Source organism: Xenopus laevis, chromosome 6S, assembly GCF_017654675.1.
Source record: "Xenopus laevis strain J_2021 chromosome 6S, Xenopus_laevis_v10.1, whole genome shotgun sequence".
NCBI classification, from domain to species: domain Eukaryota; kingdom Metazoa; phylum Chordata; class Amphibia; order Anura; family Pipidae; genus Xenopus; species Xenopus laevis.
In genome coordinates this window covers 36,592,393-36,616,348 of record NC_054382.1, presented here as the reverse complement: position 1 = coordinate 36,616,348, position 23,956 = coordinate 36,592,393, and the positions used below count along the sequence as shown (strand labels likewise).

At 38.0% G+C, this 23,956-nt stretch overlaps 1 protein-coding gene across 1 annotated transcript in view; it reads right to left on the bottom strand.

Moving 5' to 3' along the window:
- The window catches only part of oxnad1.S (oxidoreductase NAD-binding domain containing 1 S homeolog), a 30,804-nt gene extending 7,220 nt beyond the window's left edge, over positions 1–23,584 (bottom strand). The window contains exons 1-6 of the mRNA XM_018269259.2: positions 23,431–23,584; positions 16,800–16,952; positions 16,385–16,451; positions 14,423–14,529; positions 7,622–7,763; positions 3,373–3,615 (exon numbers count right to left, since the gene is read on the bottom strand). Coding sequence (XP_018124748.1) covers positions 3,373–3,615; positions 7,622–7,763; positions 14,423–14,529; positions 16,385–16,451; positions 16,800–16,921 — 681 coding nt within the window. The 5' untranslated portion in view covers positions 16,922–16,952; positions 23,431–23,584. The remainder of the gene's footprint in view (positions 1–3,372; positions 3,616–7,621; positions 7,764–14,422; positions 14,530–16,384; positions 16,452–16,799; positions 16,953–23,430) is intronic.
- Between the last annotated feature and the right edge of the window lie 372 nt (positions 23,585–23,956).

The following is a 23,956-nucleotide window of genomic DNA, read 5'->3' as shown; positions in this document are numbered from 1 at the left end:
AATAGATGTAAAAAAAGGTTTAATTTCCGGTGTCCATATCTTTTTAAGGCACACAAAGAAGGGACTCTTGAGCCAGGAGTCATTAAAATCCCTTAAAAAGCAACATTCAGCCCATGGGCCTCTAGCGGGCCAGCCCTGATCTAAGCCATACAAGCTCTATAAGAGCTTAGGGCAAGACTTTACAAAGAAACATAAATGATGTGCCAAACATCTGGAATTTACAATTTTAACTAGATTTAGGGATTATTACCAAATATTGAATGCACAGAAATATGTTTTTGTACGGAAAAAAACATACAAAGAAAGCCTGGCAAGTCACATTTAAACAAAGGGGCTGAAACTGAGAATGTAGCAGAAGCACCCTTTAGCACTTCCTTTACCTCTGTAGTATCAGAGGTACAGATTTGCATTTCACAAGCATTAAAGGAACAGTTCAGTCAGGGGCGCTTTGCCAATGAGGCGACCTGAGAATCTCGCCTCAGGCAGCAGCGCCCCTCAAGTTACCAGGGGCAGTAAAAATGCCTCTCCTGGTACCAAATTTCTGGTTTTCAAAGCGGAAATTCAGCTCTTCTAACGCAGAGAGCGCAATTATGCTCTCTGCACTAGCGTCCTGGCAGCAAGCTTTACACAAAAGCTTTAAAGGAATAGTTTTGTGTAAAAATAAAAACTGAGTAAATAGATGTGCAAAATAAAAAAATGTTTCTAATATGATTAGTTAGCCAAAAATTTAATTTATAAAAGCTGGAGTCACTGGATGTCCAACATAACAGAACAGAACAATATTTCCTGCTTCGCATCCCTCTAACTAATTGAGTTAGTCAGTGACTTTAAGGGGAGCCACATGGGACATAACTGTTCAGTGAGTTTGCAATTGATCCTCAGCATTCAGCCCATATGGGCCCCCCTCAAGTCACTGATTGGTTACAGCCTGGTTATGTTAGATATCCAGTCACTCCAGTTTTTATAAATTACATTTTTGGCTAACTAACTATATTAGAAACATTTTTTATTTTGCACAGACTATTTACCTAGTTTTTATTTTTACACAAAACTATTCCTTTAAAGCTTTTGTGTTCCTCACCTGTGTAACTGTGAAGGTGGAAGAGGCAACCCATATCCTGACAAACTGAATGTAGTAAACAAATGAGCTGCAAAATGCATTTTGTGTGCTTTTGTTCAGACCATTTATCCCAGGCATGGCTTCTAGCTCTCCCACTGGGCACCGCTTACACTCACAATAAACCATGCAGCCGGGCCTAAGTGTGCACGCCGATAATAAACACTGGGAGGCCTTTCTTTCAGGGCTAAAATGTCACCTCTAAATATAGAAATATAAAATCACATTGTAAAGATTGGAAATTTTGTTCAAAGAATTTCAGCAATAATTTCCATTTTGACTTACAAGTAGAAATGTCATTCACGTGAGCCACTTTTGCTGTGAAGAACAGCATGAATTTTCACAAAATTGTCAAAATCTGGGTTTTCATATTTAGCAAGATGCTGAATTACATGCTAATTATTCTGGAATGACATTCACCAAGGCGGCGATGACAAGCTGCAATCTTGGAGTGTCCCTGACAGGCCAGACTTAACATTTTCTCACACAAGAAGGGACAGATCAATCAAAATGCATTTAGGACACCTTTCCAAGACAGAAATGCAGACTTCTGCTTTCAGAAGAAGCAATTAGCCAGGAATGTGTTACAGAAAGTTACAGCAGGGGCCTCTTAACTGGTGCTCTTGTTCTTGTTAATGTCCTCTCCCAGAATCCTCTGCCACACAGTAGAAATTGTAGACAAAGTTCTGGCAGCAATGAGTTTGGAACTTGTAGAGGAGACGCACTACGAGATGTAACTCTTTATGCCCTTGAACTTGGTCTGCTTCGTGGGCTCGTCTATGTTACAGCGGAACGGGTAGGGATTCTCCTGCCACTCAGGCCCGTCCGGCCCCTGCACCAGACACAGCTTGTCCCCGTCACGCACGAACCCCGTCGCCTCCCCGCCGCTCTTCACGAAGGCCGAGAAGCGGTTGAGGTTGCGGCTGACCGTGGCGGAGCCTTTGCCCGGGGCTTGTGAGGAGGCGATGGAGGCGGAGTAAGGGCCGGGCGGCAGGTCAGAGCGGGTGGATAAGCGGAATCTGCTGCTGCCGGAGCCTTCGTAGTCATGGTAACCGCCCGAGTAACTGCCACACGTCGGACCAGCTGTTTCCTCGGCCGCAGTGGAGCTACTGTCATCCCATTCGTCGAGTTACATCTCCTCCCCAGTCACACGGGGCTGCAGGTTCACCGCCGCTACAAAAACACTTCCACTGGCTCTACGCGCGTCTCCTCTACAAGTTCCCAGTCGTGTCACAGCAGAAAGGTCTTCATGTGTCGGTCCTGCAGGGTCTTGATCCGCAGCTTCAACTCTCTTCACTTCACACGCTGTCAGGGAGGACAAATCGAGAGCTGCAGGAAGGATGGTCGCCTTTTCGCCGTTTCTGAAGAGGACAGGAAGTGGAGTATCTGTAAGTTATTTCTTAATAAAGGCTTTGCTATTTTAAATTTTAATTTGTGTTGGTGTTATTTTTTCGTTATGTACTAACGAATTTTTGAAAAAAAAAATTTGATGTTACTGGTCCTTTAAGTCAATGGGAGAAGTCCAGGGATCAATTTGGAGATGTTTGCAGCCTTCCTAACATTCAAGTTTTTTTCGAGTTTGATCGAGTTTTAAAAGTGGTTTTTATTAATAAATTTCCCCAAGTCGAAATTCAAATTCATCCGAATTTAAGGGAGTTTTAAAAAACTCACATGAATTCGAAATTCAACCCTTGATAAATGTACCTCTAAATACTCAGGTATGAATTTTATCTTTTTGGTAAGATATCAGAAGAATTTAAAAGCATTTTCCCTTAAGGTGATATTCTGATTGGACAGGGGATGCTTCAAATACCTGGCACCATAAGTACACACACAGTATACATGCGCAAGTGCAATTGCCATGGTTTCCCCCCCACATTGCAGCCTTTTTTCCCCCCCAGACTTACAATGTCATTGCTGCAATAAAGGGGTGATGCTCTTGATACAGGTGCAGATGGAATTGGCAGAATGACAAGATATCATACAAGTATTACACAATTTGTTAAAATAAATTCTTTTTTAAAATCAATAATGTGTGTTCATGAATGTGCTCTGTCTTGTATAACCTAGCAACATAAAGAAGATAAATGAGAAACTCACTGTTTGAGCTGAAAGGGTTCATAACTCATACGAGTTACAGCTTTAGAATAGGAATTCTATTTACAGTATAGGAGGTGCAGAGAAGAACCCATCTAGTGATTATTGCTATAGAAAATATGAGTAGGTTCATCCATAACAAGAGTGACAGCCATTACCTTAAATAACAACTCGCCAGTATTTTTGGCACAGTAAATGAGTTTCACATGGCCAATTTGGAAACATCTCCCAGTAATTTCACGCATCTTGTGAAGATCCACAACATGTAGCAGTATAGAAAATAAAGGATTGATTCCCACTCCACCAGCTATTAGAACAAGATCCAAAGGAAGGTCAGAAGGTAGAGGGTCAAAGCAAAATTCCCCACCTACACGAATGGCAACTTCTGATCCCAGAGTGCACTGTAAGACAAGAGGATATTGTTGGTAAGGCAAATATTTGTACTGGTTATTGCCAATTATAAATATCAAAAGTCTGTCTCTGAGCAATTTAAGGAACATTTCAATATTCATTAATTAGAACTTGTGCTAAAAGTGTATTCTGTCTGTTCTTTTAAAGAACCCCCCTTATAATCAGCAAAGTTTGTTTCTGTTTGTGTCTGTCTCTGTCTTAGGGCAGAGACACACGGTCAGATTCAGATAAATTAGTCGCCCGACGACAAATCTCCTCTTCTTCAGGGCAACTAATCTCCCCGAACTGCCTTCCCGCCAGCTAGAATGTAAATTGGTGGCGGGATGGCACTCTGAGCACTCCCTTTTCTGAAGTCGCCCGAAGTTTCCTCATGAGGCAATCGCTCCCAGTGCCATTACGCTGACGATTTACTTTCTAGACGGCAGGAAGGCAGGGGAAGGCTGTTTGGGCAGATAAGTCGCCAAATAAAAAGGAGATTTAGAATGTAAATTGCCAGCAAGATGGCAGTTGGATCGCTTCGGCTTTCCGAAGTCCCCCGAAGTTTCCTTGTGAGGCAACTACGGAAAACGAAGCAATCCGAGTGCTATGCCGCTAGTGATTTAAATTGTAGCTTGGAAGAAGTCAGTTCGGGGAAATTACGGTAGTCGCCTGAAGAAGAAGCGGTTTGTAGCTGGGCAACTAATCTCCCAAAATAGCAGCGTGTGCCCTTACCCTTAAGGTAAAATGATCCTAATTACGGAAAGATCCATTATCCAGAAAAGCCCAGGTCCCAAGCATTCTGGATAACAGGTACCATATCTGTACATAGATTTTACTTTATTAAACTCTAGAACATCTAAACATTTAAACTCTAAAACATCTCCAACTCCAACCCCCAAGTGTTTGATGTGCTGAAAATGCTTTAGTCAACTTAAGCAGCGTGACCAGGGTTTAGATGAAAAGTCCTTTGATGACAAACCAAACATGCTGCTCAGCATTTTCAGGGCCGGCTCTATAGTTTTCATTCCCATGCTGCACCCTGTAACAATATTATGTAACACAATAAGAGCTGTAGTATCTAGTGGAAGGTCATGGACAGTCCAACAGTTTGCCAAGTATCACATCAACAGTCTTGAAATAAAAATAAAAGGTTAATAAAAAAACATGCCTTTGCCTCTGGTAGTGGCCCTGTTGCCTAGTTTATAATAAACACATGAGTTTCTAATTATCCCAGTCTATCATGAAGGTATTAACCTCTGTACTGTGTAAATCAGCAGGAGAAATCTTCACAGTATGTTGTGCCGGAGCCCTGGCCTGAGAAGGTAACGGTACAGATAAAAATGTGGGGCTCCTCTTTGACGTATACACAAGGTTTATACTAAAACGTGAAATCTCTTTATAAATAGTTAATAATGATTGGCATTCATTGTCCATTGTTGATACATGTGGAGGTTAGTTTGCGGATAACGTTGAAGGGGTGGTTCACCTTTAAGTTTAGTGTTTAGTATGTTATAGAATTACCTTAAAGGAGGTATTCACCTTTAAATTAATTGTTAGTATGATGTGGAGAGGGATATTCTGAAAAAAATTGTAATTGGTTTTCATTTTTTATTTGTGTTTTTTGAGTTACGTATTAGTAAGCTTTTTATTACGCAGCTCTCCAGTTTGCAATGTGAGCAATTTGGTTGCTGTGGTCAAAATAACCCTAGCAACCATGCATTGATCTGAATAAGAGACTTGAATAGGAGAGGCCTGTATAGAAAGAGGAGTAATTCAAAGTAGCAATAACAATAAATATGTAGCCTTACAGAGCATTTGAATTTAGATGGGGTCAGTGACGCCCATTTGAAAGATGGAAAGCGTCAGAAGAAGAAGGCAAATAATTGAAAAAATATAAAAAATAAATAATGAAGGGTTGCTTAGAATTGGCCAGTCTATAACATACTAAAAGTTAACTTAAAGGTGAAGCACCCCTTTAAGCAACATGTTTGAATTAGTCCTTCTTATTTAATGTTTATAGTTAGCAGCCAAAAAATTATTAAGCACTAAGGCTAACATTTTCTTGTTACAGTTACTTTTTATGTCTTATTTTTTGATTTTCCTCTCCTATTCCTATATACAGTTAGGTCCACAAATCTTTGGACAGACAATTTTTCTCTAATTTTGGTTCTGTACTTACCACAATGAATTTTAAACCAAACAACTCAGATGCAGTTGAACTGCAGACTTCCAGCGTGGGTTGAACAAAAAGATGTGAGGAACTAAAGCCTTTTTTTTCATAATTACTTAATTTCAAGTAATAATCAATGAAGACCAACTGGAAATTGTATGAGAATATTAATCTCTGCATCGTACAAAAACTTAAAGGGCATGTAAAGGCAAAAAAATAAAATCCCATTTTTACTTTCTTTTATGAAAAAGAAACCTATATCCAATATACTTTAATTAAAAAATGTGTATCGTTTTTTATAAGAAACCTGACTGTATGCAGTGAAATTCTCCCTTCATTTACTGCTGTGGATAGGAATTGTCAGACGGTCCCTAACTGCTGAGCAGGGAAACAATCATACTTATGAACAGCAGGGGGAGCCCCCACCTTACTTCCCAGCCATGCAGAACTCACGCAGCTTTGTTTGTTTCACTATAAAACAGTCAGCGATTGTGTAGAGATTTGTATTGGATTTTATTTTGGCTTTACAACCCCTTTACTGTTTCTAACTCCAAATGCAGGGACAAAGATCATGGAGCCAGATTTAAACAGATAAACTGGGATTTAATTTGGAGGATTATTTTGCTGCAGTCACTGGTTCTGCAGAGTAGGAGAAAGTTTGTATTAAACAATACAAAAACTATAAAATCCACATTAGATTACATGACAACACAGGACCCAGTCTGCATATTCTGATTATTAATCAGTCTGGCTGTATCGGCTTCTGGCAGATATTATTTGACTTGTGCTGTTTTGATAATTTATGATGCCCAGACCACACTGAGCATGTGCACAGTGTCTTGGTCTTGCAAAGATGTTTAACAAAGTTACAAGATGGTGACCCCCAGTGGCCAACTTTGAAAGCATAAATTATTTGTTTGATTGGGCTTGTGGTGCAGTAAGTTCATGTTTAGTATACGAAATACAGCATTTATAGCCTTATTCTATTTTACTTCCCCTTTAACTCAAAAGGTGAACAACCCCTTTTAAGGGTCAGAAGCAATAAGTAAATATAGAGAACTTGAGAAAGGAGGTTGTGTGGAGATCTCAATAAATCACGATAAGGATTTAGCACATTTGCTACAGTGTGTGCCATCTGATATTTACTGTATAGCCCTATAGCAGTTAGAGCTACAATACTAAGAGTTCGTATAGCAATGCTGGGAGTTGTACTATAGGTGAGAAGTATCTACCAGGCTAAATTAAGGTAGAAAGTCAGCCAGTGTGAGACAAATATTCTAATTCAATGTCATTTTCTTGCAGGGATGTTAAGTGGAACCCTAATTCTAAGTGAAATAGGTAATATAGGCAAGTGTTACACGAGTAATTTCAATGCACGGTTCTACAGGTATGGGATCCGTTATACAGAAACCCATTATACAGAAAGCTCCAAATTACGGGATGGCCTTCTCCCATAAACTCCATTATAATGAAATAATCCACATTTTTATACATGATTTGCTTTTTCTTTTTAATAATAAAACAGTACCTTTTACTTGATCCAAACTAACATATAATTAATCCTTATTAGAGACAAAATCAGCCTTTTGGGTTTATTTAATGTTTAAATGATTTTCTAGTAGACTTAAGGTATGAAGATTCAAATTACGGAAAGATCAATTATCTGGAAAACTCCAGGTCCCGAGCATTCTGGATAACAGGTCCCATACCTGTACAATATTCATTCACTATGTGGAACCAATAAAACATTTGGTGGTGATATATATCTCATAGTGTAAATTGTGTAAACCAAATAAATCTGTGTCATTTTCTTTCATATTGCTACACCTTATACAAGATGTTATTACCTGGGAGTGAATCCAATGAGCTGGAGGGTGAAGATTATACTTCACAGCTAATTCCAATACTCCTTCTGTTTCCAAAAGGCCTGGGCTGGAGCAGATTGAGAAGCCCCCCACTTTTGGGACACCAGGTATAAAGAAATCTACCCTACAAGAAAAAGAATAACTGGTGCATAAAACATTCTGTAGTTTGAGGACAAATAAATATTTTAGGAAACTTTTAAAGAAATTCTGTAGTTTTCTTCCATGGAATGTTGAAGTCCAAAACAAATAACACAAAGATCGATAGTTCATACTAATACAGATAGTTTAGGGAGGAGTGCTGCCCAGTGTTGAGCTGGTTGAAACCCACAGGACATGTTGAGGCCTGTGCATTGCATTTCCAGTCCCAGGCTGAACTTGCCCTTACCCAACCCGTGATGCCAGCTCACTCCTTCAGACATCATAGCTTATTCTGCCTCTGCGGCTCATAACATTATGACCTTATGAATGCAATTTCTATTAGTATTGCCCTCTTATATCTGTATGAAAGCATATGAAGACATATCATTATGCCTTTTCTCAAAGAGAGAAACAAAAATGTGCACACAATTGTAGCTATCAACAATAACAAAGAATTTGGTATTGTTGATAGCTTAAATATAGTTTAAAAAGCAAATGACTCCCTTTCCTTCCTCCTCAATCACAAAGTCTAAATGAATCTGAGCTTAACTATTAGTCTTCATTGTTTTATTCGTTTTTGAATTATTCTCTCGTTGCTGTCCTCTTCTGCCTCTTTCCAGTTAGCAATGGGGGCAGGGTCGGACTGGGCCGGCAAGACACCGGGAAGAAACCCAGACCCACTCCCCTCATCTGCCGGCCCCTAAAACCAAACAATAATGTTTGGAACCCGGTGGGCCTCAAATTGTCCAGTCCGACCATGAATAGGGGTCACCGACTCTTGTCAGCAAAAAATGAATGCTCATAAGGCTACAATTTTATTGTTACTTTTTATTTTTTATAATTTTTATTAACTCGGGTCCTCTCTTATTCATCCGTCAGTCTGTCCTCCAGTGCCTGGACCTAACGGACTAGATGCTGAACCCCTAGTTCCAGCCCAGGCACGTGCCTCAGGTGTAGTGGCAGAGATTGAGAGGTTCAAAAGCAATCGAGCAGCAGGAAAAAGGACAGAGCTTTTGCGTGCTGTGGCTAGGAGGCATGTGGACTGGTGCTGGGGTGGGATGTTTGAACAGATAGAACTGAGTGCCTGGGATACAATTACTACGTGGCCAGCTCAGGTGGCACTGTACCAAAGGGGATCATGAATAGAGAGCCCCAATTATGTGTAACGACCCATAGGGTAACAATTGCTGCTTTGGGGCAAGAGTACAAAAGAATTGTATCATGGGGCACTGCTACCATGAGGCAAGCTGAGGAACAGCAGCAGCCCACAAGTTACCAGGGGGTGGCAAAAAGTCACTCCTGTTAACTTTGAGAACTGCTATTAAAAGAAAATGTAATTGTTCTAGTGTTCAAGAATATTACCCCCTACTACAAAACATGACATCAACAAAATCCCTCTGCAATTACCCTTAAGGGGCAGATTTATCAAGGGTTGAACAGTAAATTCGAATTTTAGAGTTTCAAAATTCACACATTTGAATTTTAATCCTCCTAGTTGAATGTAAATTTGAAATGTATCACACCTCAACTATGGAAACAGTTCTAATTTGAATATTTGCCACCTAAAACCTGCCAAGTTCATTTACAAGTCAATGGCAGAGGTCTGTTTCGAGATGTTAATAGACTTCCTGACATTCTCATTTTTTTATCAGGAGAAAATCTCGATTTGTACAAATTGAATACGATTCGAATTTTCGGGTCTGAACCGTTTGATTAAATATTAGAAATTCTAATTTTTCTTAAATAACCTCCCAGTCCAATAGGGAGCACATTCAAATGAAAAAAAAAAAAATTCACATGAATTTGAAATTCGATCTTTGATAAATCTGCACATAAGTTGTAAAAAACAGAAAACGGAATTTAAAAGGGAATACGAGAGAGAGAGTAAGAAGGGACAGAAAATGATTACTATATCACTTTTATTGAGTTTCTGCTTTATAAAATGATCAAGTACACATTATCTAAAGAGACTGGCTGGAACCTTTTACAAGCCTTAGTTTGATTACAAAGAAAAAAACCAAAGCAACATATATTTCTAACATATTAAATAATAAGGTCAGCTTTTTTTTTTTTTTTTTAATTGGCATGGCTTACTTGTCCTTATTAAAGTAATAGAAAACATGTGGTATAATTACATATAAGTCTAAATCCAGTGACAGAAGATGCCAGGATACTCTAACATGGCTCTAACAGAAAAAATGTCTATTAAATTACATAATTCTATTGTATTCGGTATTTGTCAGAGAGGCTAATACCAGTTCTACATTTATTCAGAGTGGGCCAGAATATAATACTACAATTACCCAAGGCTTCCTGACAAACAACAGTCCTGCATGAAGTCATTGCTTTTCTAAACCTCTTATTAAACTGCTAGATCTGTTATTGTAGCGACAGACCTCTAGATCTTTAATATTTATTTGGGTTAGTTGAGACAAAAGTCAAATAGGAACATTGAATAGGTTTCCCTGCAGGTAATATTAGTATTTTCAGCCACATATTTACAAATAACTACAAGAATTAACCCAAAAGGACCTATTTTTGGCAAAGAGAGTCAGCTATTGTATCTTATTTATAATTCTGTTATTTTCACCCCAGTTGCTTAGTGTTTGGCCACAGCTCCCTCTAGTGCCACAAGTTGTGCGTTTGAGCATCACTATGATCAGCACTTATTAGACTGTCAAACTGGATAGCTGCATGCTTCCCTCCAGGAGAATTTTATAGCCCCAACCTGCCCAAGGGTACTGCAGGCATATTATATGACATATACTGTATTTTTTTTTTATGTGGACCTTGAAAGAGGCAGCTTTCGCTGGCTGTTGAACAGAACAATGTGATATAGCTTAAGTTCATTCAACGCATGGGATGTTAACGGCCAAATCATATTCACTGGGAGATGCCACTCTGTTAGACATGAAGAGAGATATTCCTCCTCAGACTGGAGCACTCATTCAATAAAGGCCGACTGCCTGGGTGCAGGTTAAGAATAATGTGTACAAAAGAGTGTTAGAAAAACCGCACACACAGGACTTGTATAGATGAAAAAAAGAAAAGTTTATTACGACGTTTCGGCTCTGATACTAGAAGGAGGTTTTATTAAATCCGACGTTTCAGCTCAGTTTCCCTGATGAAAGCTCCAAGATGGAGCTGAAACGTCGGATTTAATAAAACCTCCTTTGCATCAACTTCTTTTTGTTTGAAATTCCTTGGAGTGCTGTCACACTGCATGACTATTAATTGATTTTTTCAACCAGCACCCAGGTTAAGTTTTTGGCTGATGCTGTGCGTCCTAACGAACTGTATATATATATATATATATATATATATATATATATATATATATATATACACATACATAATAATTGACTCAACTTTCAACAAAAAAGATGGCAGCGGTATGTGTTTCATTTCCCATGAACATCGGAGTACTGGGGTGTTTTCTGAACAAAGATTTTTAGTGAAGCAGTATTCAGTTGTATGACATTAAATCAAATGTGAAAAACTGGCCGTGCCCTTGTAATTTTGCTAATTTAAATGCATGTAACTGCTCAATACTGATAACTAGCAACACTAAATTGGTTGGATTAGCTCATTAAGCCTTGAACTTCATGGGTTCCATAAAGCATGTTATATATTAAAAGGAATTTGCTACTTTGAAAGCTCAGCCAATGATAAACAAAACTCCAAAGAGGGGTTCCCAAACTTTTTCATATGACTGTATATACACACACACATATACACACTGTATAATATTAAATCTTTATACTGTTCAGTTATAGATTCTAAGTATATAATATAAAGCTTCCCTTGGAGAGTATAATTGCAATGAATACCGTTTTCCATGGCAGTTTCACCACTGTCAACTAACTATCAACTGAGTTGAATTGGGAGATATGCTATTGTATAATTCTCTATTCATATCTAATGATTTCCCTCATTCCTCCAGAGACAGAAATAGAGATCACAGAGGTTGCAAAGATCACGAAGCATACTGTGTCAGGATTGGGGCCCCTAGGCAAAACTAGGGAATTATTGTTATACAAAGTGCTAAAATAGATATGGAATGATATCATTGTAGATCCTTAGAGGGAGCCTGCAAGTAACTGTGCCCACTGGTGAATTCTCTGGTATATTCAAGTAAGAGCCGGGTTTCATACAATGATTTGATAAACCCATGCTCGTTCCTGCAAGCATCACATGTGCTTGTCAGTGAAAGGACTTGACCCGTACAATTGTCCTCAGCAATCACATACTAGATTGAACGAGACTGCAGGGGAAGGATACATGAGTAGAATATTTTAATATTTAAATATAGTTAAATGGCTGAAAAGATGGATAATAAAATATGGCAGATATGTGAACGGTCATAAAACATGCAGATAAATGGCAATGGTGCATAAGCTTTACCAGGAAAATAAATAGCTTGCAGCTCGTTTTAAAGTTTAAACCTCATATAACAAAGTTTAAAATCAAAATAACAGACCTACATCATAGAGTAGTTTAACCTGCGTAAAATATTCCTCAGAATTAAATAGTATTTCAGTTTTACAATGCTTGTAAGACCGGACTAAATCATGAAGAAAGTCCTATATATTCACTGCAGTCTCACAAAGCAAGGTGCACTTCCCAGTAAATTTATATAGTCATAATAGTGATATAATATCTTCTTAGAATTTCTTGCAGCAGCAGCAGAATCTCAGAGCCTTCTATGAAATACCATCAAACACTTTATATCCTATTAAAAAGGATTTGAGATTTAAAATCTCAATGTAGCCAGTGAATATCTCGTTGGCTAGATGCAATATCAAACCAAAAAAGCTTATAATACATGGGAAAAATACTGTGTGGAGCAGAAATTCCGACTTTTTTTTTTAACTGTGAGCCTCATACAATGTTTTGGGGAGTCATAAAAGGATTAAAAAGGTCCCTAGAGGTTGCCAGATACAGGCTATCATTGGCTCTCTCATTTAGACTGAATCCCCACATCCTCTATTTGGCAGTATGTTTATGTCAATGGGCCTCCAAGATTTTAAACTAATTCAAAGACTACAGACTAGGAGCAGCAACAAAGGGGATTGTGAGCAACATGCTGTAAATAGTCTGCATACAGAAATTACTGCTTTGCATTAAAAATGTATTAGTCCAAGGTTGTTTAAACCAAATGTGATATTTCTGTGACAGTTCCATAGGTAGGTTAATTTCCGATTTCCATGTTATATATGCAAAAGTAACTGTAATGCTAACTTTAACCTGGGCTATACAGGCCAAACAGGGTTAATGTCCAGCTAGTGCTTAGAGCATGGGTTACATGTGACTCTTACACTTCAGGCTAAGGTCTTCGCTAAGTGGAAGATCCAACCAGGAGGTTCTTGCAGTGAAAACAGATGAAACAGTTTATTTGCACAAGACAAATGTATCACAGGGTTACTTACAAAAGATAAGGGTTTATGCAAGTATATTAGCAGGCTGAGACAGGCAGATAATGAGACAGCTAGGAATGTGCCTTGTAGTCAAGTAGTAAGGCAGACCTCCAGGCAGATGTACCTTGAAGTGGTCCAGATCCCACCCAGTGGAGTGGTCGGGGAGAAGGAGTCTAAGCCTGACACCCTATCCACTGTGGTCCCTTCACTGAAGGCAATCTAGGAGCCTTGGAAAGCTACTCCCTGCTACAGATCCTTGATGGAGCACAAAGCTGTTCTTACTATCTGCACTCTCTATCTCGCTCTCTTAGAGAGTCTATAACAAATATAACCCTGTCTTTAGCTAACCTCGTTCACGGGGTCCCTGCTCCCCGACTCAAACATTAAAGGTGCTGTCCCTTTAGGGCAATTGCTTTACTGGGCCTTGTGTAACCAGACTCAATGGGAACATCCAGCTGGAAAGGACATCAGAAGCCAAAGAGGAACATCCACCCTTTTCCATACACTATATTAGTTTGGTAGGAAGTGGTCATTACACCTCTTGGCCAATAACTGGGATAGGTGAAAGCAAACTAGATACATGGGCTTTTGCCCAGCAAATAGGGGAAATGAGGAAGGGTAGGGAATTAAAGCCATAGGGTCCCTACATAACACTTAGTAGACTGTAAAACTCAATGGCTGTTACCATGATTTTCCTGGAGAACAAGGAACAGTATCTGTCATAACCACTATTATAAATGGTAGCAAAAGAAAGCACAAACAGGGAATAAGATGAGCCAAAAGAAGGAACCTGGCATAGCTACCATATAAGTAAATAATATTTTAACTCTCTCGCCAATAACTGGGTGAAACTGAAAAAAATATCAAAACTTCAAATGCAATCAAACATCTCTTAAACGGTAGCCCTTAAATACAGGGATGTCATAAAAAATGTCACAATTTCCCCAGCTTACAGTTGCATAATTATACACAGTACCTGTAACATTTTTCAGACACCATTATTATTATTATTATAGACCAGTGCCTAGAACATGGCAGGATAAGCACCATTTGAAATATGTGCCAAAATAATGTGAAAAGAAGAAATATTATCAAGCACAGAAGTAAGAAATAAGGAACATTAGTCCATTACTGCACTGATTACTGACCTAACACTGTAATGGCTTTTTCACAGGAAGTGAATGACTGCAAGAATTGCTGCTGAGAAATATATCTATATATAACTTACCATTGCCCTGCTTTAAAAGTAAATTCCTTATTGGCAACAGCAAGGCGCACTCTTTTCACAGTTGCAGATTCATTGGTGATCCCACAGACTTTGGCTGGTGAGATTATCTGCAAAAAAGAAGAAAATGTAATAATGTAGTGAGGCAGTGATCAGCATGAAACCCCAAAGGGTGTTATTACTAATTAGAAACTGTATTGCATTGCTGGTAGGGTTCCAAAACATGTGACAGGAACATAAGAGGGGTGAAGAGAGTGGCCTAAGAGGTGTTATGAGTGGACAAAAATAAACTATAATAAAAATCTTTAGATTGTGTTATTACAGCTGTTACATATCTGTACTGAATGCATTTTCTCTTCTGTGTTGGCAGAAATATCACATCTCTTATAGGTGCAATTCTCTTCTCACACAAATTCTACAGAGACAGCAACAAAATAAAATACATTTATATAAAAATAAGAAATAGTTTCAAGTGGATATCAGAAGGAGTAATGGAATTTATTTGTCACAGAGAAGCTATTAGGATTTACAGTACATCTTTGATACCTGGAAAGAAAACTGCTGCATGAAAAGTTAAACTATTAGAAGCTCACAATAAATAAAAAATTCTGACCAATTGCAAATTTACTGCCTGCAAATCCCTGTCTGCTTCATATTAAAAGTTCCTTTAAACACTCTCAAAGCCTCCGCAAAACTCATGTCAATACCTATTGCAGGAGAGTAACATCGGGGTATAATAAAAAAATTCAACTTTAATAAATAACCTCCTATGCATCACATAATAATCACAAAAAGATACTTTTTTCAAGTTAATTGATAATTAAAAAATCTAAAATAAAAAGAACATAAATTAAATAATTGGCCATGTATATTTCATAGTACATAAATTGCTAATACAACATCATTTTTCAAAAAGTTGGGACTGTGTAAAATATAAGTAAAAAAAAAACAATAGTATAATGTGCAAATTACTGAGTACTGCAAACAGAGCTCTGTAAATGGTATGCTGGGGAAAGCTTAAAGGAATAGTTCAGTGTAAAAATAAAAACTAGGTAAATAGGCTGTGCAAAATAAAAAATGTTTCTAATATACTGTAGTTAGTCAGCCAAAAATCGAATCTATAAAGGTTGGAGTGACTGGATGTCTAACATAATAGCTAGAACACTACTTCCTGCTTTGCAGCTCTCTTGGTTTCCCCTGTTTGGTTACCAGGCAGTAACCAATCAGAGACTTGAGGGGGGCCAAATGGGATATAACTGTTGCTTTTGAATCTGAGCTGCATGCTAAGGATCAATTGCAAACTCATTAAACAGTTATGTCCCATGTGGCCCCCCTTCAAGTGGCTGACTAACTCAGAGTTAGAGAGCTGAAAAGCAGGAAGTTCTGTTCCAGTCACTCCAGCCTTTATAGATTAGATTTTTGGCTAACTATATTAGAAATTTTTTTATTTTTCACATCTATTTGAGTAAGTTTTTTTTTAGTAATTCTCCCTCCTCTCCCAAACTCAGAAAATTACCAAATTATGTTCATCTGTGACATTATCTCTAGGTTAGAGATACAGATCCTTTAGTATTTAGGAACTAAATGTGTGACATCACTATTACATGAAAAAGGAGGACCACTTGATTTTTTTTTTTAAATAATCCCACCCCCACAGCAAAGCAGCTCAAAGCAGCTATGGAAAAGCATGACATTGGCATAGCAGCAATCTAAATAAAAGAGCAATTGTACATTAACTTTGTGGGGCATTTAGAGAAATGTCTTGATCATAAGACTAAGAGTCATTTCTCTCTCCAAAATAATTCTATTTATCTACTGAAACTAACACTTTCCTACCAACCACGTGCAAATGAAATAGAAGGTGTACTGAGATAAATCTAAAGGCAGAAATACAGCACAGCATGTTTGACTGAATAATCAATATTAAGATCTCAAAGCAGTGGAATAGAAATAAAGGCCAGTTACCTCTTGTCTAAACGTATTTGCAGTCCTCTCCAAGTGGTCGGTCTGTCGCCTTGAAGACATTCTCCGTCTATGTCAAATAAATCCACATGTGAGTGTTATAAGAAAATATTTTCTCTTCAGTGGGCATACAGATAATACTTTCATTTTATGTGATACCAATAAACTGTACAGTTATATAACTAGGCATAGTTCAGTGCAAGATACCAGGTTCATCCAGTTATTATTGCTGAATGTGTAACAATCACTATCTGTATGATCACTGGAGAAAGGGTTACTTATGAAAGGGCTCTGTCCTCGAATGGCTGCAACAAAGGCCTCCTGTTTGAGAGTTTAATGGGCCTCTGTCTCCTGCAACAGATCTGCCACCACATCACTTTACAAACAATATTTACTAATGCCTCTAGAGAGCACCCACCTATTCAGAGTACCAGTGCACAAAGCAGGGGCCCTCGCCAGTAATGTTGCCGACTGAGTAGGGAACGTTCCAGTAACACCTCTGAGCACCTGATAAGCCGCAGAACCAGCCACCAACGCCATTGCTGAGGAAGAAACAATAGGGCTTCCAAGGCTGCAAAGAAGAAGCAAATCATCAAGTATCTCAAAAAAAAGTGTCAGCAGAGGCATATGTATTTTCTGTATTGTCAGAAGTCACAAGTGAAATATGCAAAATGTCAAAATTCATGTAGGCAAATCATGGAAATCAGGAATCTCTGACTTGTGGCAAATTAGCTGTAGCTGAACTACAGATCACTTCCCAAAGCCAACATCAACATTCACAGTTGTTTCTCTTCTCCTTATTTTTTGTTTTTATGGATGAAAGTAGTACAGGCTAAATCAGTGCAATCCAAAGTTGTACATGAAATCTTGAGATTATTAGATACAAACACTGGTATTACTACTTAGGGGTACGTACTCCTACCGCTATCATCACTAGTATGCTAGTCAATGATGATGGCAGCAGGGGTGCCAAGAAGTTTAGGGAGCTGGGGGAGGGGTTGCTAGTTATGCTTCTGTACCAAAAAATGTTTTGTATCCAGAATGTATTAAGGGAAATCTATGTAACTCATAAGCAAATTGTGGTCCATAAAAATGCACAGAAGGAATGGCCTCTCGCTAGACAGCCCTCAGCAGATATAATGCAAAAATAAGGACACATCAATTATCACCAGGCACTAATGGCAGTTGCCTGTATTTGGCAGTCCTTCTGTACTCTGGGTTTGAGTGCTTGTATCTGGTGAAAGGCATAGCACTCTGAGAACACAAGGGATTCCTGTGCATAACACCTGTCCAGACTGATTTGTTTAGGGCTCCAGATGTTACTAATGCAATGGAGAAATACTGCTTTTGACATCTCTTCCAGGTAATGGAACCTCACATCAGTGCCGTCAAATGTTGCAGCAGTAGTTTTGCTAAAAGGGAGGACTGGACTGGATCGCAAGTAAACAAGTGCACTGTCAGCCCCCTGTTCTGAGAAGAGCTCTCCTTATGAGGGACTGATTGCTGCTGGAAGGAAGACAAGCTGTATTTCCCCTTACTCCTGTATCTGGGTCCGAGTCCCTCAGGCTGGAAGCTGCTAGGAGTAAGCCTATGGGTCCTATTGGAGTTACAGCTGGTCATGAGTTGAGTCCAGTTTGAGTATATGATCTAGGCTTCTATCTTAGGAAAGTATTACATGGATTTAAAGTTTAATGTTTCTAAGATTACTTAAGTCCAATTGACTAATATTTACCACTATTAGATACTGTACAGCCTGCCCTGGCTGAATGAAATCTTAAATCACATATAACAGGAAATTTGGACTGAGAATAATGAAGAATTTATGGATTGAACAGTGGCTGGGGGTGATGGTTATCAGTGTCGGACTGGGATGCCAGGGGCCCACCAGAAAACCTTGGGCTGAGGGCCCACTTTCCAAACTATTCTATATCTCCTCTCCTCACTCAACCTCTTTATTCTCATAGTCTCTTTTCTCTACATACTATACTCTATTCTTACACTATTATTCTCATAAAGAAATAATGAATAACCATGAAATAGGCCAAATGATTAGAAGCAAGAGGCCCACTGACCCCTGGGCCCACCGGGAGTTTTCCTGGTATCCAGGTGGGCCAGTCCGACACTGATGGTTATACAGGTATGTTGCCACAGGAACTAAGCAAAAGTCACATACTGCTTTTAATGTCCTCATGGAGAATAAATAATAAATATTCAGTGGTGGGATGTCAGCTTCCATGTGTTTATGTGGATCACTGTGAGCGCCTTTTGAACCAGAATAACATGTAAGGTAAACTGTGTCCAAGGCGGAACCCTATGTCAAAACTCTCTTCTCCCATACGGTTGGGTGCAGGTGTCAAAGTTAAAATACACCTAGGATAATTAGCTCTTTGCTAAGACAGCAAGAAGAATTAAACACCACAATACCAATACTACTTTTACAGAATACACAATCTGCAGTTATTCACAATTAAAATGAAAATCCAAGACTGCAGGAATATTTAACATTTCACACACAGTAGCTCTAACAGACGTATCCTGCGGTACTTCGGAACAAAGGCAGCTTGAGGTGATCTGTCCAACACTCTATCACTTCTACTAAAATCTTCACTAATCAAGCAGAATAATGCTTCTTGTGCCTGAAAAATCAGTAGTGTCATTAAGGATATGATTACAGGAAATGGTTAGATTAGCACTCAAGAAGCAGACCTCTCTTCAATCAAGGAAATCTTTTAAGGACTCTGAAAAAGGTGGACATGTATATGGGACTGCAGGTGCTTTCATTTTCATTTCGTATTCTGAATAATCAGATATTGCAACAGAATTTCACAGTATCTGTCCATTTAAAAAAAAAAAAAAACCACAGACATCACTTTCATCTGCCACTGTTAAGTCACATTGCTTCACCAAATTTAAAGGGGAACTATGGTGAAAATGAAAATGTAATATATATCAGCATACTGAAATACGAAACTTTCTACAATCAATTAAAAATTCTGTAGCGTTTATAAAATAACCAAGTTCCTCTCTTCCAACTTCACTATTCCTCTCTCAGCATCTGTTTCTTTTCATTCGGTCTTCTTGCAGAAGTTGGGCGTCAGATAATCATTGACCGTTAGATCCCTTATATCTTATTGCGGGGCTCGTTTTGGCTAGAAGATGTATTAGAACTCACTCTATTAAAATCAACAGATATCATGTCTCTACATGCAGGATTTGTGCATCTAGGTTAGCTTTTGTTTGTACTGGAATCAGTTATTTGTGTAAGCACAAATTCATCTGCTAGGAAAGGAAGCCCCCCTATAAGATATATTAGAGCTGTCAATGAATATCTGACACCCAACTGCTGCATGAAGAGAAAATAAAGAGAAACAGATGCTGAGAGAGGAATAGTGAACATAAACTTGATTATTTCAGAAACAATGCAGCATATTTAATTGATTGTATTTACAAAGTTTCTTATTTCAGTATGCTGAAGCTTATATTAAATTTTCATTTCTCTGATAATTCCCCTTTAAAATCAGAACCTGCTAGGAACACATCGACCACCAATGTATATATAGACTACAAGGTAATTTGCTGTCATTTGGCAAGTTTTTATACCAAAATGGCCACAGGTCATTTTTGTGCATTTATTGAGTTGAACTGGTAGGTGACCATCATGAGTCTATAGAGCAGAAGCAGTGTGAAACGACATCAGTAGAGCAAACCACTACGACCACTACAGAGGTCACTAAACAACATCAGTAAAGAATATAATATATATTTTATATACAATAGGAGACACAACTAACATAAGAAGTGGGCAAAGAGGTGTAAGGTTGATAAAAGCATTGTTATGCACATTTGTTATTAGCACTGTAAATCTGTATGTTATATGTATGTAATTAATGTTATTTCTCTGTATATGGTACCAAGAATTCAGACGGCACTCAGGTAAAAGGAAGGCAGATTTATTGCAGTGACCTGCAAAGTTCGTACACTTAATGCGTTTCCAGAATAAATGCCTTTATCATAAGCATACCATAATGGCCAGACAGCCATATTATATACAAAAGGTGTGTAGCGACCCCTGTTGGGCTCACCAAGGCATCACAGTTAAAATCACAATTTATTTATTCCAGTAAAAACAATATGTGGAAATCAAGAGTCTGAACATTTAATAAAAACATTTTTTTATACAAAAAGAAATCTGTGTCTTAGTGTTCTATTTGATGTTGTTAACTAAACTTATCCTATAAGGAAGGATCGTGTGACTCCCATATGGGGATAAAAAATGTTTGCAGTCAATATTTCTTATATTTTAAGCCTTAATTTATATATATATATATATATATATATATATATATATATATATATATATATATATATATATATATATATATATATATATATATATATATATATATATATATATATATATATATATATATATATATATAGATAGATAGATATTAGATTTGCAATTTCAAAATTCAAAGGGATTTATTCCTGAAACACGTTAAATGTACGAACGTTGCAGGTCACTGCAATAAATCTGCCTTTCTTTTACCGGAGTGCTGTCGGTTGCCATGGGTTACTGCCCATGGGCAAATTTGCCCAGTGTTGATAAATGAGCCCCAGAGTGTAGTTTTTAATTGCACAACATTGCAGTTGTTTTTGTTTTTTACTACCAGATTCCAGTTTACTATGATTGTATACTGGATTAGCAATTCTCCACCAGTTCTTCCTTGACAGACAAAAAACATATGAGTTTCACAAGAAAAGACATTCAGTCAGCAGCAGTTTATAAACCAGCTTCCAAATTAATGCTTTCATCAGCCACAATTTTTAGTATTCCTCAAACCAGAGGGGAGGTAAATTAAAAAGGAGAAGAGGAGAACAACCACACAGGAGCAAGGAAAACAACCACACAAAGCACACACCAAAAACTCTACAGGGTTAATGCTATAATTAAATAAAAAGTAACCAAAAAAGGTAATTTAAAAAAAGTTAAGATTGTACAAGATAAAAGTCAAGCTTTGAAAATAGTAGGGTGCAAGGGTGAGCAGCTACGCCTGTGGCTGAAGAAGGGCTTTTCTTTCTGATCTGTAAGGATGTATAAAGACTCATGACAGTTGCCTCTAGTAGTAGTCACAATGAAGGTGTTGCCATCTTCACACACCAAAAGGGGTAGTTATAGGAAAACAAGGCTTTAACTAGGATCATGATAGATGATTATTTCAGTCTAAAATCAAGGCTGGAGACTCAAAAACATTCTTGAGGCTTGTTTTCCACAGAGTTGCCTAAAGGAGATTACCCAAATATAATGATATTTGGGTAATAGCTTTGTGAAGTGTTGCATAACTTGCTGGAGCTTTATACATAAATGAATGATGATTATGAAGAAACTAAGGGACGGTTGCATCTCATTCAACTCTACCAGCAGCATCACAATGTTTCTTATCCTAGGATGGCCAAATGTTGTTATACTACAACTCCCAGCATTCTTCAATACATAATAAAGGGTTAAAACATGCTGTCAGATGTAGCCCAACAACTTGTGGGGCCTTAGCTTAAAGGGGAGTTTTCACCTAAAATTAACTTTTAGTATGATGTAGATGAACATATTGTAAAACAATTTGCAAATGATTTGAATTTTTTAATATTTGTGATCTTGAGTTATTTAGCCTTTTATTCAGCAGCTCACCAGTCTCGATCTGGTTGCTAGGGTCCAAACTACCATAGTTATGCTAATAAGAGACTGGAATATGAATTGGAGAGGGCCTGAATAAAAAGCAATAACAATACAAATTTACTTTGAGTATGATGTAGATGGTCATATTGTAAAAAACAATTTGCAAATGATTTTAATTTTTTACCATTTGTGATATTGAGTTATTTAGACTTTTATTCAGTAGCTCATGTAAGGTAAACTGTGTCCAAGGCGGAACCCTATGTCAAAACTCTCTTCTCCCATACGGTTGGGTGCAGGTGTCAAAGTTAAAATACACCTAGGATAATTAGCTCTTTGCTAAGACAGCAAGAAGAATTAAACACAGCAATACCAATACTACTTTTACAGAATACACAATCTGCAGTTATTCACATTTAAAATGAAAATCCAAGACTGCAGGAATATTTAACATTTCACACACAGTAGCTCTAACAGACGTATCCTGCGGTACTTCGGAACAAAGGCAGCTTGAGGTGATCTGTCCAACACTCTATCACTTCTACTAAAATCTTCACTAATCAAGCAGAATAATGCTTCTTGTGCCTGAATAGCTCTCCAGTCTCCATCTGGTTGCTAGGGTCCAAATTACCCTAGTTACGCTAATAAGAGACTGGAATATGAATAGGAGAGGCCCTGAATAAAGAGATAATTAATATAATTTAGCAATAACAATACAAATTTACTTTTAGCATGATGTAGATGGTCGTATTGTAAAAAACAATTTGCAAATGATTTAAATATTTTACTATTTGTGATCTTGAGTTATTTAGCCTTTTATTCAGCAGCTCTCCAGTCTCCATCTGGTTGCTAGGGTCTAAATTACCCTAGTTACACTAATAAGAGACTGGAATATGAATAAGACTGAATAAAGAGATTATTAATATAACAATACATTTGTAGCCTTACAGAGCATTTGTTTTCATATGGGGTTCAGTGCCCCCCAATTTGAAAGCTGGAAAGAGTCAAAAGAAATAAGGCAAATAATTAAAAACAATAAAAAATGATGACCAATTGAAAAGTTGCTTAGAACTAGCCATTCTATAACATACTACCTAAGGGTGAAGCACCCCTTTAGGAAACCAGTTTTTGAAAGACAGCAAACAAACATTTTTATCCATAATACAAACATGAAGTCAATTGTCTCTGCTTGCCAGGCTGACCAGCTTTATAACTAGAAAGTTTAGTCCTCAGAACCCGGTCACATTGTCTTGTGATATAGGACTCTATACAGCACAACGAAGAGGAATAACATTGCGTCTTACAGTCCCTGGCATGTGCTATTAAGTGGTAAATCACAATCACACAGCGCCAAGTGCATTTAGAGTCAATCACTCACCGGGCAGCCAAGTGAGCTGCAATAGAAATGGGCTTCTTTAAAGCCGGTGCCTACTCACACCAGATGACATTGGGAACTTCCGGGTAGCTGACGTAGTAGTCGCATACGCACAACCTCATTGGTTAGTGAGACGTCATAAGGCGGCGCTGCGCAGCTGAAGCCGGCGGTGTAATTGGAATACTGAATGGGGCGTGTGAGACACAAGAGACTATGATAATACAAATATTGCGCTATAAAACCTTTACTCTAGGTGTGCTTACTCAAAAAGCCTGTGTGTATCAGGGCCGTGCTTATAACAGTATTGAATAACGGTGTTTACAAACACAAAAACAAGGCGCCACAGTGGCTCTCACTAAACCAATGTCTCAATTTTCTTTTCCAAAGCACATTCTTACTCTAACCGATTTACTTGTAAGATGAGTTTTAGGTCCACAGAAACACAAAGTATCTGCTGCGTTTTTATGGGGTTTTAACTAATGATCATAACTTTGGAACCAAAATACCCCTATTTTTGTAAGTACATGCA